At 41.1% G+C, this 21,973-nt stretch overlaps 1 protein-coding gene across 1 annotated transcript in view; it reads right to left on the reverse strand.

Moving 5' to 3' along the window:
• trpm3 (transient receptor potential cation channel, subfamily M, member 3) overlaps positions 1-21,973 on the reverse strand; it is a 149,068-nt gene that overhangs the window by 14,751 nt on the left and 112,344 nt on the right. Inside the window, exons 13-18 of the mRNA XM_053610758.1 lie at positions 15,257-15,397; positions 11,621-11,650; positions 10,448-10,740; positions 9,424-9,652; positions 6,595-6,798; positions 3,293-3,433 (exon numbers count right to left, since the gene is read on the reverse strand). Coding sequence (XP_053466733.1) covers positions 3,293-3,433; positions 6,595-6,798; positions 9,424-9,652; positions 10,448-10,740; positions 11,621-11,650; positions 15,257-15,397 — 1,038 coding nt within the window. The remainder of the gene's footprint in view (positions 1-3,292; positions 3,434-6,594; positions 6,799-9,423; positions 9,653-10,447; positions 10,741-11,620; positions 11,651-15,256; positions 15,398-21,973) is intronic.

Below are 21,973 nucleotides of genomic sequence, written 5' to 3' on the forward strand. Positions count from 1 at the left end.
GTCCCAGAGCCTTTGAAATAGCTTCGTAACCCTTCCAAGATGGTTGCATTTCAATCACCTTCTTCGTCAGATTTGGCATAGTGTGTTACTAAGAGCTTTTAACCAACTTCATGCTGTTGAAAAAGTTCTATTTAAGTGTTGATTTGATTGAACAGGGTTTGCAGTAATCAGGCCTGATTGCATCTAGTCCAGTTGAACCTCATTATGAAAGCAGTTTCATAGATTTGGGGAATTAGTAACTACGGGGGGCAAATACATTTTCACACAGGCCCAGTTGGTATTGGATAACTTTTTTGCTTCAATAAATTACATTATCATTTAAAAAACTGTATTTTGTGTTTACCCAGGCTGCCTTTTCTTTTATCGTTGACTTTATTTTAATTTTTGAAACAAATTAGTTTCAGAAAGCACTGTATGTCTGTATATATATATATATATATATATATATATATATATATATATATATATATATATATATATATATTACACACACACACACACACACACACACACACACAGTGCCCTCCACTAATATTGGCACCCTTGGTAAATACAAGGTAAATATGAGCAAACAAGGGTGTGAAAATTTGTCTTTATTGTTTAACCTTTTGATATTTTGCTAATGAAAATCACAAAAAAATCTCTGCTGGATGGATATGAAACAATTGCAAACACAACAAAGGTTTATCCAAAAAAAAAAAAAAAAAAACTTTGTTAAATATAGGTGTGGAACAATTATTGGCACCCCTAAGAATTCATATGAGAAAAATCTATTTGAAGTATATTCCCATTGATTTTTAAAAAAAAAAAAAAAAAAAGAAATTTAGTACACCTGAGTGACTAGGAACAGGAAATTGTTCAACCATGACTTCCTGTTTCACAGGGGTATAAATATGAGGTAACACATAGGCCTTATTCATTCATCATCAATGGGTAAGATCAAAGAATATAGCTGTGATGTGCGGCAAAAGGTTGTTGAGCTGCACAAAATGTGAAGTGGCTATAAGAAACTAACACAAGCATTGAAAATGCCCATTTCCACCATCAGGGGCAATAATTAAGAAGTTCCAGTCAACTAGAAATTGGACGTGTGTCTATATCGTCTCAACACACTGTGAAGAGGATGCTTTGAGTGGCCAGAAAAATCTCCAAGGATCACAGCTGGAGAACTGCAGAAGTTAGTTGTGTCTTGAGGTCAGAAAGTCTCCAAAACTACAATCCGAAGTCACCTGCATCACCACGCGTTTGGAAGCCTCGTGTACTCTTGTGGGATGGTCTGCCATACTGTCAGTGCAGACCACTTTTTTTTTTATCGACACCATTTTATCGACAGTGGATGTAAACAATGTATTAGTTTGATTGTGACAGATAAACGTATGCCAAGGGAGCACTGCTGTCTAATTAAAGTTGTAGATCCTGTGAAGTTTCAAACAATGGGGGTAAAAAAAAAAACTAATTACAGAAGCACTCTCTCCTCCAACCTTATTTTGTCTAATGCTACTGTGCGTGTAGATTGAGCATTTTAAAAATTACATATCATGTAGACAAGTAGATAATTATACAAATAGAGATTTAATTATATGCCTGTTAATTGGGAGAAAAATCTTTTTCCTACTTGGGTCAGCTAGCTGCGCAATGTATATTTTTTTACATAGTACATTCTTCTCAGGTGTTTAGCCAATCCATAGTATCTCATCAATAAGCAAACGTAGCTTTGGAAGTGACAGTGCACTCATTCAGACCTGGGATCTGTCCTGCCTGTAATCTGATTACTGCCATAACTCCTAAAGGACAAAGCACGTGCTTTTAGCTAATCTATATATGGAAATATATAAATAACTACGCAATTATGTAAACAGAGATGAATGAACTAAAATAGAAAAAGAACTACAAAGGGAAAGAATAAAGGATGTTAAATGTAATTGTCACGGATTTCCCCTCGTGCTTCCGGGTTGTCAGTGACTTTGTTTATTTTCGACACGTGTGCTTTTGTTATGGTTTATGTCTTGTCTCCGCCCCTGTTACGTTATTGGTTATTTCCCTAGTGTTTCAGCTGTTTGGTGTTATCCCCTTGATTGCGTTTATTATTTAAACCCCTTGTGTGTCTTTGTTCGACACGAAGTATTGAGAAGCTGTACTGTACAAGCCTTTTGATCCTCGTTTTTTGTTTCATGGTTTTGATCCTGTTCTCATCCTCGTTTATCGATTCCTGTCTAAGCCTAGTTCATCCTGTTTGCCCATCCATTTGCCTGTTTTTGACCGTGTTTGTGCTTTAGGATTTGGATTTGTCTGCCTGTCTCTCTTAATAAAAGCTCTTAACTGCACTTGCATCGGTCTATAATCACATTACATGATAGTAATATACTTGCAAACAGTTTGTTATTTGAAGGTAAATAACAGGGGCACATTAAACATTAAATACTGATATTTTCATGCTGCGGTAAGTACTGTTTTTGCTTTTCGGACAGATCATCTCAGAGAGGTTATTGCTTCTCTCCTTTTTCTCAACACAGTAAATCTGCAAAAAACAACAACAATGCAATTACCATGACAACCCCTCATTTAAAAGGTATCTGCATCTATATTTTTAGTAGCAAATAACTCAGTTGGCGAGTTTTCTTTCTTTAATGCCTCCTAGTACCCAAGAAGTACGGTGAATCAGCACAGATCATTGTTGTGTGAAGCTTAATTTAATCACTAACTTTCTGTGATCAGGTCACTGAATATGTATTGTCTTAGAAACAAAGATACACAGGAATAACACTGAAGAACCCAGTGTTGTGACTCTTCAGAACCCTGGCCTGTAACAGTATTGTCATGATTTCCCCTCGAGCTAGCGCTGTAGCATGCAGCGTGCTCGGAGACCCGAAGCATGAGCCGATGCACACGCTTTTGGGTCTTCAGTGACGGTGAAGCTGTCTTGTGTTTCACCCCTGATTACGTTTGCCATTTAAACCCCTTGTGTCTCTTTGCACTTTGCGAAGTATTAGTGTTATCACCATACCAAGCGATTATACCCTGGACCTCGTTTTGTTTCATGTTCCTTGATCTTGTTCTTGTTTCTCGTTTTTGATTCTTGCCTTGCCCAGTTTATGCCTGTTTGCCAGTTGCCTGACCCTTTGCCTGTTCCTTGACCTCGCTATTGTCTCATGTTTTGGATTTGTCTGCCTGCCTTTCTCTCAGTAAACTCTTATCTGCATTTGCATCCGTCCTAACCTTCATTACGGGGATGACGTGACAAGTATACAATGAAAATGTCAGCTTCTCAAAACTGTAGAAATGTATCTCTCACCGTATGGAACCAGAATTTGACAATGGGGGCGTTGTAAAACTCATAGATCTTGCGGCCCAATGGAATTAGGCGATGGCGATTCTGGGCCTCCTCTACTTCCTTTTTCCGAGACACTTCTGAGCTCACATTCCCCAGCATAGCCTGAAACATGAGAAAAGAAACAGCAAGGCAAGAAAGAGGATGTGTTTTATATATTGCAGGTAAAGAAGAAAAGTTCTTATCACTCAGAATCGTGTGAGGCAGAAGAAAAACTGCCAATCAATTCTGAGCACTCAGGCAGGTGGCAAATGTGCTTGGTGATACTGCTGTAAAATGGTAGCAAAAATGGAAGAGAGAGGGTAGAACTTGAAATTGAATAAAATAATGCAATTTCCATGTGCCAGAGAAACACACTGTTAAGCCAAGAGTGAGGACTTACAGGGATGGAGAACATGGCACACTCTTTGACATGTCTCAATTGTATTGCAACCCTTTAACTATTTCATTATTGAACCCATCAGCTACAGTGCCTTCCACTAATATTGGCACCCTTGGTAAATATGAGCAAAGAAGGCTGTGAAAATTTGTCTTTATTGTTTCACCTTTTGTTTTGTTTTTTTGTTCAAAAAATTCACAAAAATACTCTGCTCTCATTGATATCAAACAATTGCAAACAAAACACAGGTTTAGCCCCCCAAAATATCATTGTTAATATAAGTGTGCCACAATTATTGCCCCCCACCCATGAATTCATATGAGAAAAATATATTTGAAGTATATTCCCATTGATATTTAAAAAAAAAGTACACCTGGGTGACTAGGAACAGGAAATTGCTCAACCATGACTTCCTGTTTCACAGGGGTATAAATATGAGGTAACACATAGGCCAACTTCCCTTAGTCATTCATTACAATGGGTAAGAGCAAGGAATATAGCTGTGATGTTCAGCAAAAGGTTGTTGAGCTTCACGAAATGGGGCGTGGCTATAAGAAAATAGCACAAGCATTGAAAATGCCCATTTCCACCATCAGGGCAATAATTAAGAAGTTCCAGTCAACTGGAAATGTTATGAATCGACCTGGAATTGGACGTGTGTCTATATCGTCTCAACACACTGTGAAGAGGACAGTTCGAATGGCCAAAAAATCTCCAAGGATCACAGCTGGAGAAATGCAGAAGTTAGTTGCGTCTTGGGGTCAGAAAGTCTCCAAAACTACAATCCGAAGTCAAAAGCCTCTACTCTCATCCAAAAACAAACTCGAGCGTCTTCAGTTTGCAGACACTACTGGAACTTCAAATGGGATCGGGTTCTACGGTCAGATGAAACCAAAATAGAGCTTTTTGGTAATAAACACCAGAGGTGGTTTTGGAGCACACACAGAGGTAGCCATATGGAAAAGTACCTCATGACCACGGTTAAATATGGTGGTGGATCTTTAATGTTTTGGGGCTGTTTTTCTGCCAGAGGACCTGGACATTTCGTTAGGATACATGCCATCATGGACAATCAAATATCTACAGATATTAAATGAAAACCTGACTGTCTCTGCCAGAAAGATTAAAATGAGCCTTTGTTGGATCTTCCAGCAGGAAAATGATCCAAAACATCATCAAAATCAACACAAAAATGGTTTAGAAAACTTGTGGGGTGAACTGAAGAGGAGAGTCCACCAGCATGGACCTCAAAATGTGAAGGATCTGGAGAGATTCTGTATGAAGGAACGGTCTCAGATCCCTCACCATGTATTCTCCAACCTCATCAGGCATTATAGGAGAAGACTCAGAGCTGTTATCTTGGCAAAGGGAGGTAGCACAAAGTATTGACTAAAAGGGTGCCAGTAATTGTTGCACACCTATATTTAACAAAGACTTTTTTTTTTTTTTATAAACCTGTGTTTTGTTTGCAATTGTTTGATATCCATGAGACCAGAGTATTTCTGTGAATTTTTTTTTTTAACAAAGGATCAAAAGTATAAACAATAAAGACAATTTTTCACAGCCTTCTTTGCTCATATTTATCAAGTGTGTCAATATTAGTGGAGGGCACTGTAAGCTATTTATTAAATGTAGCACTTTATATCTCTCCCAGGCTTTCCACGATTTCTTATATCCAAACACTGGGGAGGAAAAAGTATAAATATATATGTATATACGTTTAAATCATCTAGGCATTTCAACTTGACATTTTTCAGTGGCATCAGTAGAAAATTTAATTTGCAATACAATTGTTGCCATAACCTGTGATAGATTCATAGTAGCAAGTGGAAATATGAAGTTTAACAGTGTCACAGTGATACAAATATACAACAGTGCAAAAAAGTCCTTTGAGTTACATCTAGCTACAGCCATGCCTACCAGGCCAAGAAAGTTGAAGTTTGATCACTGAAGAATGGAGACGCTACACAGTGAATTAACTACTCATTACATTAAATTGATCTTTTGATTAATGTTAGCTAGCCAGAGTTAGTTAACCAGCTAAAGTATTGTTTGAAGTAACTTTAATGTTACATGAACGTTTGTTTCATGTATTATCTGCCATTTCATAGGTGGTGTGTTAAGATTAGTGTTACCATGGTGATTTGACTTACATGATTCCACACTTTAATGATAAAGGAACAGTTTACTTTTGTCTAAGCAGAGGTTTCTTCCACCTAACCTGGGGCTTCATATCATCAGCTGGAGCTAGATACTACTGATTCAAAAGACTGTCATATACTGTGTCTGCACTTCATTTCGTATGGGTCATTTGGGATGACTTGTTCCTTGAATGCAATCATGACAAGAAAGAGATCAGATGATAGCTATTTTTTTGTGTGTGAATGAAGTGGAAAGAAAGAGTGCTTTTTATACAGAAGCTTGCACGAAAGGGTTTTTGGGTATGCAGGCACCAAACAGAATGCACTAAAGAGCTCATTCGCATAGCATGCACAGAAATGACAGGACTGTGGTAATGAGAAAGGAACAGGCAGCGATCTGTCACAGTACCGTACTTCAGACGAGACCGTCGCTAAAAGGAAGAGACAAAGAGAAGACGAAGACAGACACTCCAAGAGACAAGAAGATAGACAAATAGACACACAGAGACACGCTACAACTCCACGACCACACATCTTTGCTAGGACAATGAGGAAAAGGGGAGAAGCAGTGGGGAAAGAAAGGGTTGGGACATAAAGTATTCTTTAAGGGCAGGAGCCATGGGTTGGAAAAATAGCAAAGAATTGAAGGCCAAATTTTGGGGGCAGGACTTCTTCAGCAGCAGCATGTTGAGTGTGTGTGTGCTAGACTACAGGCTAAAGAACGGAGCTAAGGTGGGTGCTCTCACCACGGAGTTGTACTGCGCCTCACAGTATGCTCTTACGGTGAACTCCATGTCCTCGTCGTCCTTGTCCTTGGCTGGCTTGTCAGCCTCATCTGAATCCTTCTCCTGCAGGTAGGCCTCCTGCTCCTGAGGCATGTATGACATCTCATCCTTGTTCTTAAACTCCAGACTCAGGATGGAAGGAGGCAGCAGTAGGCCCAGAATCACCTGACAAAGTGAAAACACACACCCATATGCGTTAAGCCATCTGTGCATCCTGAGCATGCGATACATTTACAAGGAATCCTTAATCCCACAAACTGTTAAAGCTCACAAACTGTTTTGGCAAGGTAATAAACTCAGGCATAAACACTGCACATTTTATGGCACTCCCCTGTGTAAGGGCTTTGCTGTGCAATGGAAAAACAGATGAAAGTAGATCTCTTTAAGTCGTGTGCTTCAGCATCTGACAAATGTACGGTTGTCGTCGGAAGTTTACATGCACTCGTCATGAACATGAATGTCATGGCAATATTGGGCTTTCAATCATTTCTTTGAACTGTGATGCTTTTTCTGGGGCAGAATGATTGTACAACATACATCTTTAATAAAAAACAAAAACAAGAATTTGGTTCACAAGTTTTAATTTTCTGTAGTCGACACAAGGTCAAAATTATACATACAAGGTCAAAAATATACATACAGCACACCCGATATTTAGTTGAATGTCCCTTAGCAAGTTTCACCTTGAGCAGACGCTTTTGGTAGCCAAACACCAGCTTCTGGCAGAATTCTGGTTGGATATTTGATGACTCTTCTTGGCAGAATTGGTAAAGTTGAATGACATTTGTTGGTTTCCTGGCCCTGACTCGACTTTTAAGCACAGTCCACAAATTTTTGATAGGGTTGAGATTCCACAAGCTTAATGTTAGCCTGCTTTATCCATTCCACAACCAGCTTTGATGTATGTTTGGGGTCATTGTCCTGTTGGAACACTTCTGTTCAACTTTCTGGCTGATGGTTTGAGATTATGCTGAATAATTCTAAATAAGTCCTTCTTTATTATTCCATCCACTTTGTGCAATGCACCAGTTCCACTGGCAGCAAAACAGCCCCAGAGCGTTGTGCTGCCACCACCATGCTTAACAGTTGGTACAGTGTTCTTTACTCATCCAAGCTTACCTCTGGTCATTGTGGCCAAACAACTGAATCTTTGTCTCATCTGACCATAAAACTTTCCTCCAGATGGCTTTTTCTTTGTTCATATGGTCAGCCGCAAACTTTAGCCGGGTTCTAAAATGTGTTGATTACAGAAAACCCCAAATGTATTAAAACTTGTGAACCAAATTCTTGGTTTAAAAAAAATATAGGTTAAAGATGTATGTTGTACATAAAAAGATAAGCTCAAAGAACTTATTGAAGCCCAATATTGCCATGACGTTCATGTCCATGATGAGTGTATGGTATGTAAACTTCCGACTGCAACTGTATGTTTAAAAGATTCGAGCCATGCCGTGTCTGTTTTCTGCTTATCTGACACTGCTAGTGTTCTCTTTCTTGAGAATGAATCAAACAGTTTATCAGTATGAAATGCCAAGACAACAGAAAAGACTTTGATGAGTACCAATGGGTTATCAATAGAAGAGAAAAGAAACCCTTTGGGGAAAAAATGTTTCATCTTGCACCATATAAGGTTTATTTGCTTTGTCCCTGAGGTGGAACCACTAATAGTTTTATGCATAACCCTACAACAGAGGGCCTTCCTGTCACAAAAGGTAAACCTTTTTAGGAAGCAAGACCTATTAACTTTTCAGAGAATGTTTGAGGGACGCTCGTTCCTAGTACTGTACGGCTGATGGTCAAAAAGACATCCAAGGTCCAACATTACTAACATGAAAATCTTAGCAGGCAGAGAATAACAATAATTAACAAGCCCTAGCACAGGGTGGTGCAGTGGGTACTGGGTTCAATCTTAAGTTTGGGTTACTGGCTGTGTGGAATTGCTGGGTGGATTTCCTCTGGTTTCTACCCACTGTCCAAAAACATAGAGGTAGGTGCACTGGCTACTCTAAATTGGCTACTCTAAACTCTAGGTGTGAATATGTGTGCTTGTATGGTGCCCTGCAATGGACTGGCATCCTATCTGTGGTGAATTTTCCTAGCTTGTGCCCAGCATTGCCAGGATTTGGCACTGAGACCCTGACCAGGGTAAAGCAGTTACTGAAGGTGAATAAATGAATGAAAAAAAAAACCCCTAGCATATATTTGGCAAGACAGCTCCATGCTAACAGTATAAAAGATAAGCAACACACTCAACCCCAAACTTTTATTGACGAGAAACTATAGCCCTGTCCTCTTATGTTCTATTGGTTCAATGTTTGCTATCGGTAGCAAATTGCCTATTTTAACTGGGAAAATAGAAAAAAAATGTTTTCAGGTGTCTCCCATATCGCCATTGTAATTGTAATTGCTACAGCTAAATGTAGATATTTGTACCTCTTTTAATGGAAGTTGATTTTCTCAGAGTTACTGTAATAATAAAAACACCCCCTGCCAAAAAAAAAACGCAAACTTGATATAATTTGTTAAATAAACTTAATATGATTGCTACTTAACCGTATTATTTATAAAAAAAAAAAAAAAAAAAAAACTTTAAGTGCAAGGAGTAGAAAAACTACTAAAATCTTTCCGGTCTGTTTAAGAGGATTTTGCATTTTTATAAATTTGTCAAAAACCACACAGCTTTCAAGACCTACAGTGATAAGTCAGCCATTACTCTTGTAATGATGTCTTTTTTTATTTATGACCTCTTAATACTTCTCTGAACTTTTTTATAAAGACTTAAACTGGAACCTTGAGGCCAGAGTTTTTACGCATGCGAAGCCGCCCCATCCACATGTCAGTGAGCAACATCTGGCTGCAGGTGTGGGCGATGAAGTCACGATGCTTGGCGGCCACAGCCAGCTGCAAACAGGTGGCATTGCTCCAGTTCTTCAGCTCATAGGTAAGCAGCTTCATGGCCATCTGCTCATCCTGCTTGTAGGACTGGTCCAGGAGCTCCACCGCCAGCTGCCCAAACTCCCTGAGAGAGATTGACATTATAGAAGAAAGGTGGATGAGAGACAAGGTGACAGACAAATGCATGTCTGCACAGACACATCCAAACACCAAGACCAAGGTGTAAATTAGATGAGAAATTGATTAGAAATGGACATGTTACAGAGTTAGACACAGTCAGATAAGCTACAGGACAAACAGAACGTGATATACACATATGTATATTTGCATGCAGAAATATGGTCTTTAATAATGGTCTTTAAAAAATACATGCATTGGCAGAGCGCTACACTGGAAACGTGGACATAATAAAGGAGGGCACAATTTAGTGGCAAAAATATCTGTCAAACAGGATATCTGAATAATATCAGGAAATTGGGGGGTGGGGGGGGGGGTGTACTGAATACAATAACTCATTTGGTGCTACCCATGTTTGGGTTACCAAAAGATTAGGTTTATGTTAACAATGGATAAGGGTGTTACCAAATGTTGGGCAGTATTATTCAGAAATAAAACAAAGTTATACAGCGAGGGGGCAGAAAAAATAAGCCCAGTTTTACAGAGAGATTAGCTTAATACTTGGTGTTACCAAGAAGATATTTGGGGAGGATGATTTGTGAAGAGGTTGGTGTTATGAGTGGACAATATGAGTGTTATTAAGTAATAAAGATTTGCTAAAAGACGGGGACCCAACGAATAACTCTTGTCAAGGAAAGGATCGCAAAGTTATGTTAGTGACACATAAAGCCGAACACCGTCTGGAAAAGGGACAAAAAACCAACAGGCCAACTGGTCTGCTTATGCAAATCCACTCTGGCACCTGGAGTTATGGTTGAGCTCCTGAGAGATGTCGTCCACCATGTCATTCTCCGAGGCTTCATGAGCCATGGCCTTGCACAGCTTGCATGCCACCAACGCCTTGGCCATGGCTTCCTCGCCATGCTGCCAGAAGAACAGTGCCATCTTCTGCCTCTTCATCAGCACTGCCCACACCATCAGCTCATGGAAGGGGAAAGGGAAGTGGTTGATTTCAGGGTCGTCCAGATCAATGTCCACCTCCTCCTCTTTTTTCCTCGTTGTCTTCTGCCGCCCTCGTCGGATTGGCATGTCATCCTGTCTCGGCAAGGAATTTTAGACAGTGTACTATATGTATTGTTTTCAATACCTTGGAATTCAAAGGTCACACTAGAATACAAATCATGTTTAGACTAATCAGTGAAGAAGTGCTGATGAGTAATCAGTTACAAAATCAATTACACAGTGAAACAGAACTGGGATGAAAATGTCATTTACCCTGTCCACAAATACAACATAAATGACAAACGTATGTACTTGCACATATCTAAAAATAACTATACAATAATATTACACCTAAACATATACAGTAATTACACAAATAATTAAGGACTGTCTTGTACATAGTGAGTTGTTAATTATTGGTAATTGTTAGCCATAATAAACCGAATTTGCGGTGATTAATTTGATAATTATAAGTAGGACTATTCGTACAGCAATATACTGGCAGTACACTAGAATTCTATTAGATTTATATTTAACTTTTCTTATTCTTCTAATTCATATATAATTGTATTAGTCTTTTTATTTTTCATTTTCATCATTTTTTGCAGGCTGTCTTTAAAGACAGTGGACTAGATGCTATTGAAAAACCCAATCTCGGACGCTTCTACTCAGAAATATCTGTCAACTTAGGAGGCATGAACTACATGCAGGTAATTTAAGCAATCTGAATGGTGCATCCAGAAAATCTTCTTATCTAGGTGTGCAACCCATTTCTGAATACATGTAACTTTCGCTGTGTAAATATTGGTGTAACTTTTGGAATTAATTTGCAAACTCTGCATACAGCCCACTGGTTTGAAAGAAATGGTGACAAACACATTGCCATTGTTTGGGTTGGTCTTTTAGAAATATCATTAAATGTCTTAGCGCCTGGCAATCATCAGAGGTGGCTCTATATAAATCACACACTCACCTCCATTCCAAGCAGCTTCAGGGCTTTTGGCTGTAAATAATGGCAACAAAATTTGACATTAAGGTCAGCATGAAGAAACGGCTTTTCTGCACATTTACATATTACAACCCTGACATGTACAGTGGCGCTTGAAGTTTTGTGAACCCTTTAGAATTTTCTACATTTCTGCATAAACATGATCTAAAACATGATCCGATTTTCACACAGTGGATAAAGAGAGCCAAATTAAACAAACGAGACAAACAATATTATACTTGGCCATTTATTTCTTGAAGAAAATAATCTAATATTACATATATGTGAGTGGTAAAAGTATGTGAACCATTCAGTATCTGGTGTGACTTCCTTTTGCAGCTAGGGACTGAATGTTTTGAATTGCAACTAAATGTTTCCGATAACTATTGATCAGTCCTGCACATCGGCTTGGAGGAATTTTAGCCTGCTCCTCAGTACAGAACAGCTTCAACTCTGGGATGTTGGTGGGTTTCCTAACTTCAGGTCCTTCCACAACATTTCTATTGGATTAAGGTCAGGACTTTGACTTGGCCTTTCCAAAACATTAACTTTATTCTTCTTTATCCATTCTTTAGTTGAACGACTCGTGCGTTTATGGTCGTTGTCTTGCTGCATGACCCACTTTCTCTTGAGAATCAGTTCACGGACAGATGTCCTGATATTTTCCTTTAGAATTCGTTGGTATAATTCAGAATTCATTGTTCCATCAATGATGGCGAGTCGTCCTGCCCAGCTGCAGCAAAACAGACCCAAACCATGACACTACCACCACCATGTTTCACAGATGGAATAAGGTTCTTATGCTGGAATGCAGTGTTTTCCTTTTTCCAATCATAATGCTTTTCATTTAAACCAAAAAGTTCTATTTTGGTCTCATCCATCCACAAAACATTTTCCATTAGCCTTCTGACTTGTCCAAATGATCTTTAGCAAACGGCAGAAGGGCAGCAATTTTCTTTTTGGAGGTGTATGAGGGCTGAAATTAGGTGTATCTGTTAAACAGGTGATTTATGCATAATGATCCGATGAGCTGGAAATCTGGAGCAGCTACTGTATCCTGGTCCACTACTACTCCTTACGATCTATTTTAGGCTTTACCTTCTGCACAGCATGAGTATATGTTTATGCTAGATTGGCACAGCTAGGACAAAGTGTTCTCATTCTGATCCTAATTCTTATCTGATCCCAGTGCAGAGTACATCTACACACACTCTGCTGTACAAGCAGATAAAACATACATTTGTGGCTATTATTCAGTGAGGTGTTTTATCTTCTTCATGTGAATCTCATCTATTTTAATCCCAGTGGTTCAGAGTTTTTGAAATAGATTTATAACCCCTTGCATTTGTTGACATTTGTTGATTTCTTCTGTTTTTGTGTACAACTCATATTAAGTTGTTTCAGAAAAGAAAACAAAATCTAAGATAGAACAAAAGAAACTTGAGTAAACAAAATATACAGTTCTTAAATGATAATGTTATTTATTGAAGTAAAAAATGTATCCAGTACCAACTGGGCCTGTGTGAAAATGTATTTGCCCTGTAGATACTAATTCCCCAAATCTATGGAATTGCATTCATAATGGGGTTCAGCTGGACGAGACACAACCAGGCCTGATTATTTTCTTTAAAAAAAGTTTGTTAAAAGCTCTTACCCAGTAACACACTGTGCCAAAGTTGAAAGAAATTCCAGAAATGATGAGGAAGAAGCTGATTGAAATACATCAGTCTGGGAAGGGTTACAAATCTATTTCTAAGGCTCTGGGACTCCAAAGAACCACAGTGAGAGACGTTATCTCCAAATGGAAAAACTCAGCACAGTAGTGAACCTTCCCAGAAGTGTCCGACCTTCCAAAATTCCTCCAAGAGCACAGCAACTACTCATCCAGGAAGTCACAAAAGAGCCAAGGTCAACATCAAAGGACCTACAGGCCTCTCTTGCATCAATAAAGGTCACTGTTCATGACTCCAATATCAGAAAGACACTGGGCAAAAATGGCATCCATGGAAGAGAGGCAAGGTGAAAACCACTGCTAACCCAGAAGAACATTAAGGCTCATCTGGATCTTGTCAAAACACACTTTTATGATCCTCAAACCTTTTGGGAGAATGTTCTGTGGACTGATGAGTCGAAAGTGGAACTGTTTGGAAGACAGGGGTCCCGTTACATCTGGTGTAAACCAAACACCGAATTCCACAAAAAGACCATCATACCTATGGTCAAGCATGGTGGAGGAAGTGTGATGGTGTGGGGATGCTTTGCTGCTTCAGGACCTGGGCAACTTGCAATAGGTCTATAGTCCGTAAGAACCTCAAGCGCAACTGCAGCAAGACAATGATCCACAGTATAGGAAAAGCATAGTAAGCCCTCCACTGAATGGCTCAAAAAAAAAAGAAGCACAATTAAAGTTTTGGAGTGGCGTAGTCAAAGTCCTGACATGAACCAACTGAGATACTGTGGCAGGACTTTAAATGCGTAGTTCTGCAAAGAAGAGTGGGCCAAAATTCCACTACAGTGCGGTGAAAGACTGATCCCCAGTTATCGGAAGCGTTTCGTTGCAGTTATTGCTGCTAAAGGTGGCACAACCTTTTAAGTTTTAAGTTAAAGGGGCAATTAGTTTTTCACATGGGTGATGGGTGTTGGTTAACTTTTTTTGCTTCAATAAAAAAAAAAAAAAAAAAAACTGTTGTGTGTTTACTCAGTTTGCCTTTGTTTTGTGTTGTATTTTATTTGAATGTCTAAAACTATTTAGTATAGGATATACACAAAAACAGAACAAATCAAACTTCACAGCACTGTATTTTATATACGCGCCTGTTTCAGTCAGTACAAACATGAGATAAAATACACCTACTGCCTTGGGAGAGGCATGTCATTTTTACAAATCTCCTTTTTTCCCTTAGATCTATTGCTGTTCAACAGAGTAAATAATTCTCTATATACTCCATCACTTTATAACTGATCAATATTAGCTCAATGTCTCAGTCTGATCATTTTTTGGAGCAACTGGAAAAAATGTTGTAGTATATAATATACTCTTACAGGGGTATGCTGTTTACTTTGTAGAATTTTAAAAATGTTAGCTTTTTTGAGGCAAGTTTCAGTGGTTACTTGGCTACAATGGGTATACTGCCAAGTTTGGAAGGAATTTCAAAAACTAAGTACTGTACAGGTTTGGGACCATTTCAAAGGGTAATTTGGGAACAGTCTTCCAGTTCTGTCCCCCTTCCCCCAAAACATGCCTGTATATGGATTGGCTTTTGTTCACCTGTCAATTTCCAACCACCAGCCAGCTCTCCCCTATCATATAACAGCTACCAGCTGGGGAGGGTAAAGGCTAACACATGCTTCCTCTGAGACACACGAAGCCAGCCAAATGCATCTTTTTGCAGCAACTGCTCCCCACGCTGTGTTATAGGGCAGCATAACATACACGGAGGAAAGCGCTATCTCCCCTTTTCCAGATCCCATGAGCTCAGAGATGGCCATGATTGACTATTGTCGCTGTGATTGACAGGAGACACCCAAAGAGCATGGCAAATGTTTGGCTTCTTGACTCCCAGCTACAAATGGGTGTGACATCCTGAAAGGGCAGATTTGTGTGTTAATTAAGTCACCTACCCTTTTAGGCCCGAACAAGTTGTGGTACAGCGTTCGGAATCTTTTCCGTGTGTAGTTGCAACGATAGGCTCCTCCCATTAGGTATTCAATGACTAATCCAATGTCAATCAGGCTGATGCGGTAGTCAGGTGGCAGGTTGCCCTGGAGGGGAAAGACAGTAGTTATAGTGTTACTTGTGCACACTCCTGACAAATGCTGGCTAAAAAGTAGGAAATGCCAGACCGAATTTGCACATTCACGCTACTCACATACATTCTCACATACAAACATACACAGACACTGACGTAACGCTAAAAGGACTATGAAGAGAATTGACTGGCGGATTCACCTTGAGGTAGATCCAACTGAACCCTCGATATTCTTGCTTGGAAAGAACACACAAGGTAAGTGAGACAGGATTTCACGGGTGGGATTCGGAAAGGAAAACACACTAAAACATTGGTATGCCAATAATACAACAATACTCAGCTAAAATACACAAAAGACAAAAACACCCTGCTAATACACACTGAGCTACAATACAAAGACCTCGTTTAAGGACAAACCACACTGAAACACTAAAAGCACAAAGCTCTGTGGTGTCTGATAGCAGCTCACTGACGTTTTCACACGAACACCAATCTTAGATCACATTGCTGCATGCTTTAGGTAACTATAAAACATCTGGCTTTTTATTCTCATAGTTCTAAATGAGACATTATTCCAACAAGACATGGCAATAAAGGAAGGAGGAACAATTAGCTGGCCTGTTTGACACTAAGATCTATGACTTCGACATGAGTTATGCTAGCAATTGGACCATCAGTTGGGGTAATATTAAAGACATCTTCATCCAATCAAAATGTCACTCCGGGCTTCCTGTTTACCTCATGATAGTTTCCACTACCTTCTCCAGCTGTGCCCTAAACACACCTTCTGGTTATTGTTTGCATCTGTCTCGTCTCATTATGTTACATTAGCTTGTGTATTTACAGCATATCCAAAATTACTGTGCCCTACTAAACAGACTCTGCATTTAGATCCTAGTGACTAGACTACTGCTAGAGTTATTGGCTAAGCATCAGTGGTTGGAGTTTGAGCACAGTAGTGCAGAACTTAAGAAAGTCATGGGGAGGCTAGAACATTGATTATTCAATGCTCATCAGCTCACATTTCTGTTGCCCTGCTCTGGCATTTAGGAGGGGAATTTCTAGGGGTTTGGTGGAGATTCTGTCTGTAGTACTTACTTTGTTTTGAGTATACAGTTAGAAAAACCAACCAACAAAATTTCCCTTAATTTAACAGTCTATACGGGATTCCATATAAGTTTTTTTTGTTGACCTGTTTTGGCCAAAAATTCTTGATTATCCTGTGGCTTTTTTTCAAAATTTGCGTTGCAATTTGCAGAGTTTTTCTGTTCTTTTGCAGGTTAATGTCTAGGTTATGCATGTAACCCTGTTCCCTGAGAAGGGAACAAGACGTTGCATTAGCTGAACGCTGTGGGAAGCGCCCTCCTGCGTGACCGGTATTTGAAGCTTGTGTAACATCATGCCATCATACCAGGCTGTAAAATCAAATGAATGTGTGCAGCGTACACCACCACAGCACACACATCCTGTAAGGATACCCCTTTGGACAAAACCTTTGAGGAGGCGACCCCTACTAGTGGAATGAGCCCTTATGCCCAGAGGAATAGCGAGACCTCATAAGTGATAGAGATTGCTTCCACTATCCAATTAGAGATGCACTGCTTCAACACAGCGTCACCTCTACTGTCACTGCACAAGCCGACCAGCAGCTGCTCTGACTTACGCCACTGGCCAGAGCGGAGAGCCCTTACTGGACACAGTCGGTGCAATTTCTCTTATTCCGGTATGAGGAACGGAGGAGGGAAGAAAGCCTGCAACATTATCGGCTGGGCAGCAGATGTAGGCACTTTAGGAATATAATCTGGCCTAGGATATAGGGAAGCCTTGGCTAATCCAGGGATAAAGTCAAGGCAGGAAAGGATAACAGAGAGCTTGTAGCTCTCCTTCTCGCTTGAGAGATGTCAGGGCCAGCAGAAGAGCTACCTTTAGGGTCAGAAGCCTCTCAGAGGCTGACATCAAGGGCTCAAATACGGCACCTGACAGACCTTCCAGGACCACAGAAAGTTCCCAGGAAGGTATGTGTGGTCTGCAGATGTGCCTCAGCCACCTGACACCATGCATAACCCTCGAAGTTAGAGGATGTTGCCCCACAGAGGCTCCATCAATAGGGGCTTGGATTGTAGAAGGAGCCAACCCTACTGAGAAATTTCCTTGTAAGAACTCCAGGATTGTAGCTATTGCGCAGTTCGCTGGGTCTAGCTAACATTCCTCACACCACGAGACAAAATGTTGCCACTTGAGCACATACAATTTTGTCATGGATGGCGAACTAGCATTCTACATGGTCTCTACAACGTCAGTTGTGAGACCAGAATCTATGAGTTGGTGCCTCTCAGGGGCCAGACCCACAGTTTCCATAGTTCCGTCTGAGGGTGATAAATCAGCCCTTCGGCTTGAGACAGTAGATCCCTGCAGATGGGAATCTTAGAAGGAGTGCCATCTAGCAGGGATATAGTGTCTGAGAACCATATTTGAGCTGGCCAATAAGGTGCTACTAGCAGCAGACGTAGACAGTCTTGGCGAACTCTCGCTAGAACTTGTGGGAGCAGAGCATTCAGGGAAAAGCATATAGATGTGACCTCGGCCACATGTGCACCGTGGCATCCAGCCCTAATGGTGCAGGAGAAGTGAGGGCGAACCACGACGAGCAGTGTGTTGTCTCCTCGGAAGTGAACACATCCACTTCTACTTGGCCAAACCTCCGCCATATGGACTCCACCACTTGTGGAAGGAGCCACCAATCCCTAGGCCTCAGCCCCTGCCTCAACAGGATGTCTGCCCCCACATCCCAGTTGCCCAGACTGTACATTGCACTCAATGACAAAATCTTTCCCACTGCCCAGAGAAGAATTAGTTGCGCCTACCTGAACAGGGGGCGCAATCATAATCCTCCCTGGTGGTCGATATATGAGACCACCACTGTGTTGTCTGTCAACACATGGTGACCTTTCAATTGATGAAAAAAGAATTTCAATGATAGAAATATGGTCCGCATTTCTAGCCAATTTATATGCCACTCCAGATGAGGGCCGCTCCAGAGACCATGAGTTGGACAGCAGAACCAGCCCGTGAGGGAGGTGTCTGTCATTACCGTCTTGTGATAAGAGTGTGACCCAGGGCTAGAACACTTCACTTTGGACACTTCCAAATTCTCAGAGCACGTAGGCATCGCAGCGTGACACTGATTACTCTCAGAGGTTTGTCCTCGGACAAAACCCCCACTTTCAGCCACCACTGAAATGGTCTCCTGTGCAATAGGCCCAGTAGTATGACTTTGGCTGCTGCTGCTGCCATAAGCTCCAACAGTGTCTCATAGAGACTGGAGGGGATGCCAAGATCCAGCTTTATCTTGCTTAATGTTTGTAGGATTGACCCTATATATGTTGGGGATAGAAACGCCCTCATCATTGTAGAATCCTTATAACCCCTAAAAAAGTTGTCCACTGCACTGGAGAAAGCATACTTTTCTGAGGTTCAACCTGAACCCTAAGCTCTTCATGTGGGTGAGAACAACATCTGTTGAACCGCCAGTTCCCCTAGATTGTGCTAGAATTAACCAGTCATCCAGGTAGTTTAGTACACGTATGCCCTGGAGTCAAAATGGAGCCAGAATGACATCCATGCACTTTGTGAAGGTGCGAGGGGATAAAGCTAGCCCGAAGGGAAGAAGCCGATATCGGTATGCGTCGCTCCAAACACAAACCTCAGAAAATTCCTGTGCCTGGGCAATATTTCTCTGTAGAAATATGCACCTTTTAGATCTATTGAAACTGAATCCGTGGAACGATAAGTTTGGGCATCAATATCTTGAAACCTGTATGTCTGAAGATACTCCTCTCTTTTTTTGCGGACTAGGAAATAACGGCTGTAAAAGCCTCCCTCCCTCACGGAACGGGGTACATGTTCTATGCCCCCTTTGTCCAAGAGGGATCTTACTTCCTGCGTTAATGTCGGCTCTGCTCTCTGCTAATTACTGTGGTGAGCACACCTCTGAACCGGGGGGGGGGGAGGGTCGAGCTCTGAACTGGACTCGGTAACCCTTTTCTATGGTAGACAGAACCTATGGAGACACATTTGGCAGTAGTTATCACGCTGCCAGATGGCCTTTAAGTGATGTTAACCTTTCCACATTCTATTGGAGGAAAAGCATCAGATTTCCGTTGCCCTGTGACAGCTCGCTGAACAGAGGATACTGAAAACTTGGGACAGCCTTGGCTAGGGGAGGCCCTACAGTAGTTTTGGGGGCTAACTGTCCTAACAACCTCATGTCCCCTGATACGTCCCTCCACGGCCCCTCAGGACTGCTCCTCCTTTGTCTGCTTGGCCTTTGTGACCATTCTCAGATCAGGCCTAGTAACAGGCCTCGACTGTGGCTGCCCAGTTCCCCTGGCTGTTTATGGGGGTTGGTGGGCTGCCATACTCGCCTTCTGTGCCTCCCTCGCACTAGCGCTGGCCCGGGATCCACTCGTGGATGCTCGGGTGAACTCAACACAACAGGGAAAAAACTGGCTCACTCAGCAGGTCTACTTGGTAGGCCTACAACACTTCCATTGTCTGCAGTGACCCACAAGCAAGACTACTACTGCATAGGCCTTGCCCACCAACGCCACGGTGGCCTTACATGGCTTGGATGGTAAAGCCGCTACTGCTTCCCCCCTAAATTACCTGCCATCAATGGAGAGAGGTAGCTCGACAGCACCTCCTCCACCTTCAGCATAGCTAAATAGCATCATCCAGCCTTAGTAATCACTTCAAGCAGCTCTTTATATGCTGCTCTTAGTTTTTAGCACATTAGAGAGGAATTATTATTTTTTATTTGTGTGTGTGTGTGTGTGTGTGTGTGTATGTGTGTGTGTTTGGGTGTTTTTTTGGGGGGGAGGGTTTTTGGCTTTCCATAGCGGAAGGAGGCTCCAAAATCCAGCAGAGAGCTGGACCCGGAAGACAGAGCAAGAGATAGAGCAGCGCTCGTCTCCAGCTCCTCTTCCAGATACTTTTCTCCCTTTTTTCAAAGGGACAGAAAAGAAAAGAGATTTTTCTTCTTTTTTTCGGAAATGAACAGTCTTTTTGCGAGCATTACACAAACGACTGACATGCAGTCTTGCTGAAGATAATAAGGATGATGGCGCGGTTCACAGGTGTCTTTTATATATCACACAATGTGCTTAATTGCCACGTCACCTGATCATGGCAGGTCTATAAATAGGCATGATGTTACACAAGTTTCAGATACCGGTCACGCGCAAGGGCGCTATCCACAGTGTTCAACTAACACAACGTGGAGTTCCCTTTGAAAGGGAACTACCTGAATTGGTGAAATTGCATGAAATTGTTTTGCACGGTCTTTTCCAGTGATGTTTGTTGGTAAATGACACCTTTTAGCTGTACTCATGTTCGACGCACATGAATTTAAGAGGGCTTTGGCTGAATGTGCATTGTGATAATGTCATATGGCGTGTCTTGGCCCAAATCTGTGGTAATTTTGAAAAATATTTCAAAATTGGCTCCTCCAAATATTGCGGAGTTTCCTTGATTTTGCCTTAATTTCTGTGATCACAAAATCCTGGAGGGACTGCTTAATCTCATGGCTCCCTGGCAGAGTTTGTGAGTGGGCAACTTCTACTGAAACCATGGAATAATTTGTAGACCTCTGCATGCTCAGCTAGGAGGAGAGTCTGCTATGAAATCTACTATGCTGTGTGATTTTTGGTGTTTCCTCTGTAGGCTTGGCCATACCATCAGATGGCACAGGAATATACTGTATGTAAATGCCCCTACAGTCACGAGCCTGAATGTATCAACATACTCATACTCATAGCATAGTCTCTGCTTTCTCAAAACCTTTGATGATCAAGGTTCTGCTTCAGTGCATGTTTCATGATGACTCATCATCAGCTCCTATCTAAGTGTTACGCCCAGAGCCTTTTCCTCTGTCAGTCATAGACAATTTTACTGCTACAGTCTCATCCTTAGACCTAGCCCGCACTACCATGTGGATGTGGGTGTCTGACCCATGACCTTTAAGTAAATTTTGACATTGAAAATAAAAATAAACACTTAGGTATCGTTATCTATACTAGGGATGTAATCGAATACATTACTCGGAACGAACTGATAATGCTTTCTTAATGGATACGAATAGAAAGAAAGCTTGCCAGGTTAAGACTAGAGGTGTTCATCTAACTGAGATCCTGCAAGACACAACAAAAATGCTGTGGGAGCTTTTTATTTAGATATGAAGTTCGCAAGACAAACAAAGGCAAGGCTGGGCAATGCATTTCCAAGGTTCATTCATTCCTCCTAAGTAACTGTCTGGTTTAAATGAATGTACTAGTTTGTTTCTATTTTAGGAAATAGAACCAGCAAAATTTGTTAGAATATATTGCAGGCTAGTATTAACAAAAAATAATAACTGTGTTAGCAGGATTAATAAAACAGCACACATCTCTAGTTGAGACCAATTATGAACTGGAGAGATGAGCTGAGGCTGTCAAAGCCAGAATTCACACACCATGCTGACAGTGCTGCCAATGCCACCTTTGGAGTCCAATTGTTCTGGGGCATAATGGTAGGGTTTATATTTCATTGGGAA

The sequence above is a fragment of the Ictalurus furcatus genome, chromosome 22 (assembly GCF_023375685.1).
Source record: "Ictalurus furcatus strain D&B chromosome 22, Billie_1.0, whole genome shotgun sequence".
NCBI lineage: Eukaryota > Metazoa > Chordata > Actinopteri > Siluriformes > Ictaluridae > Ictalurus > Ictalurus furcatus.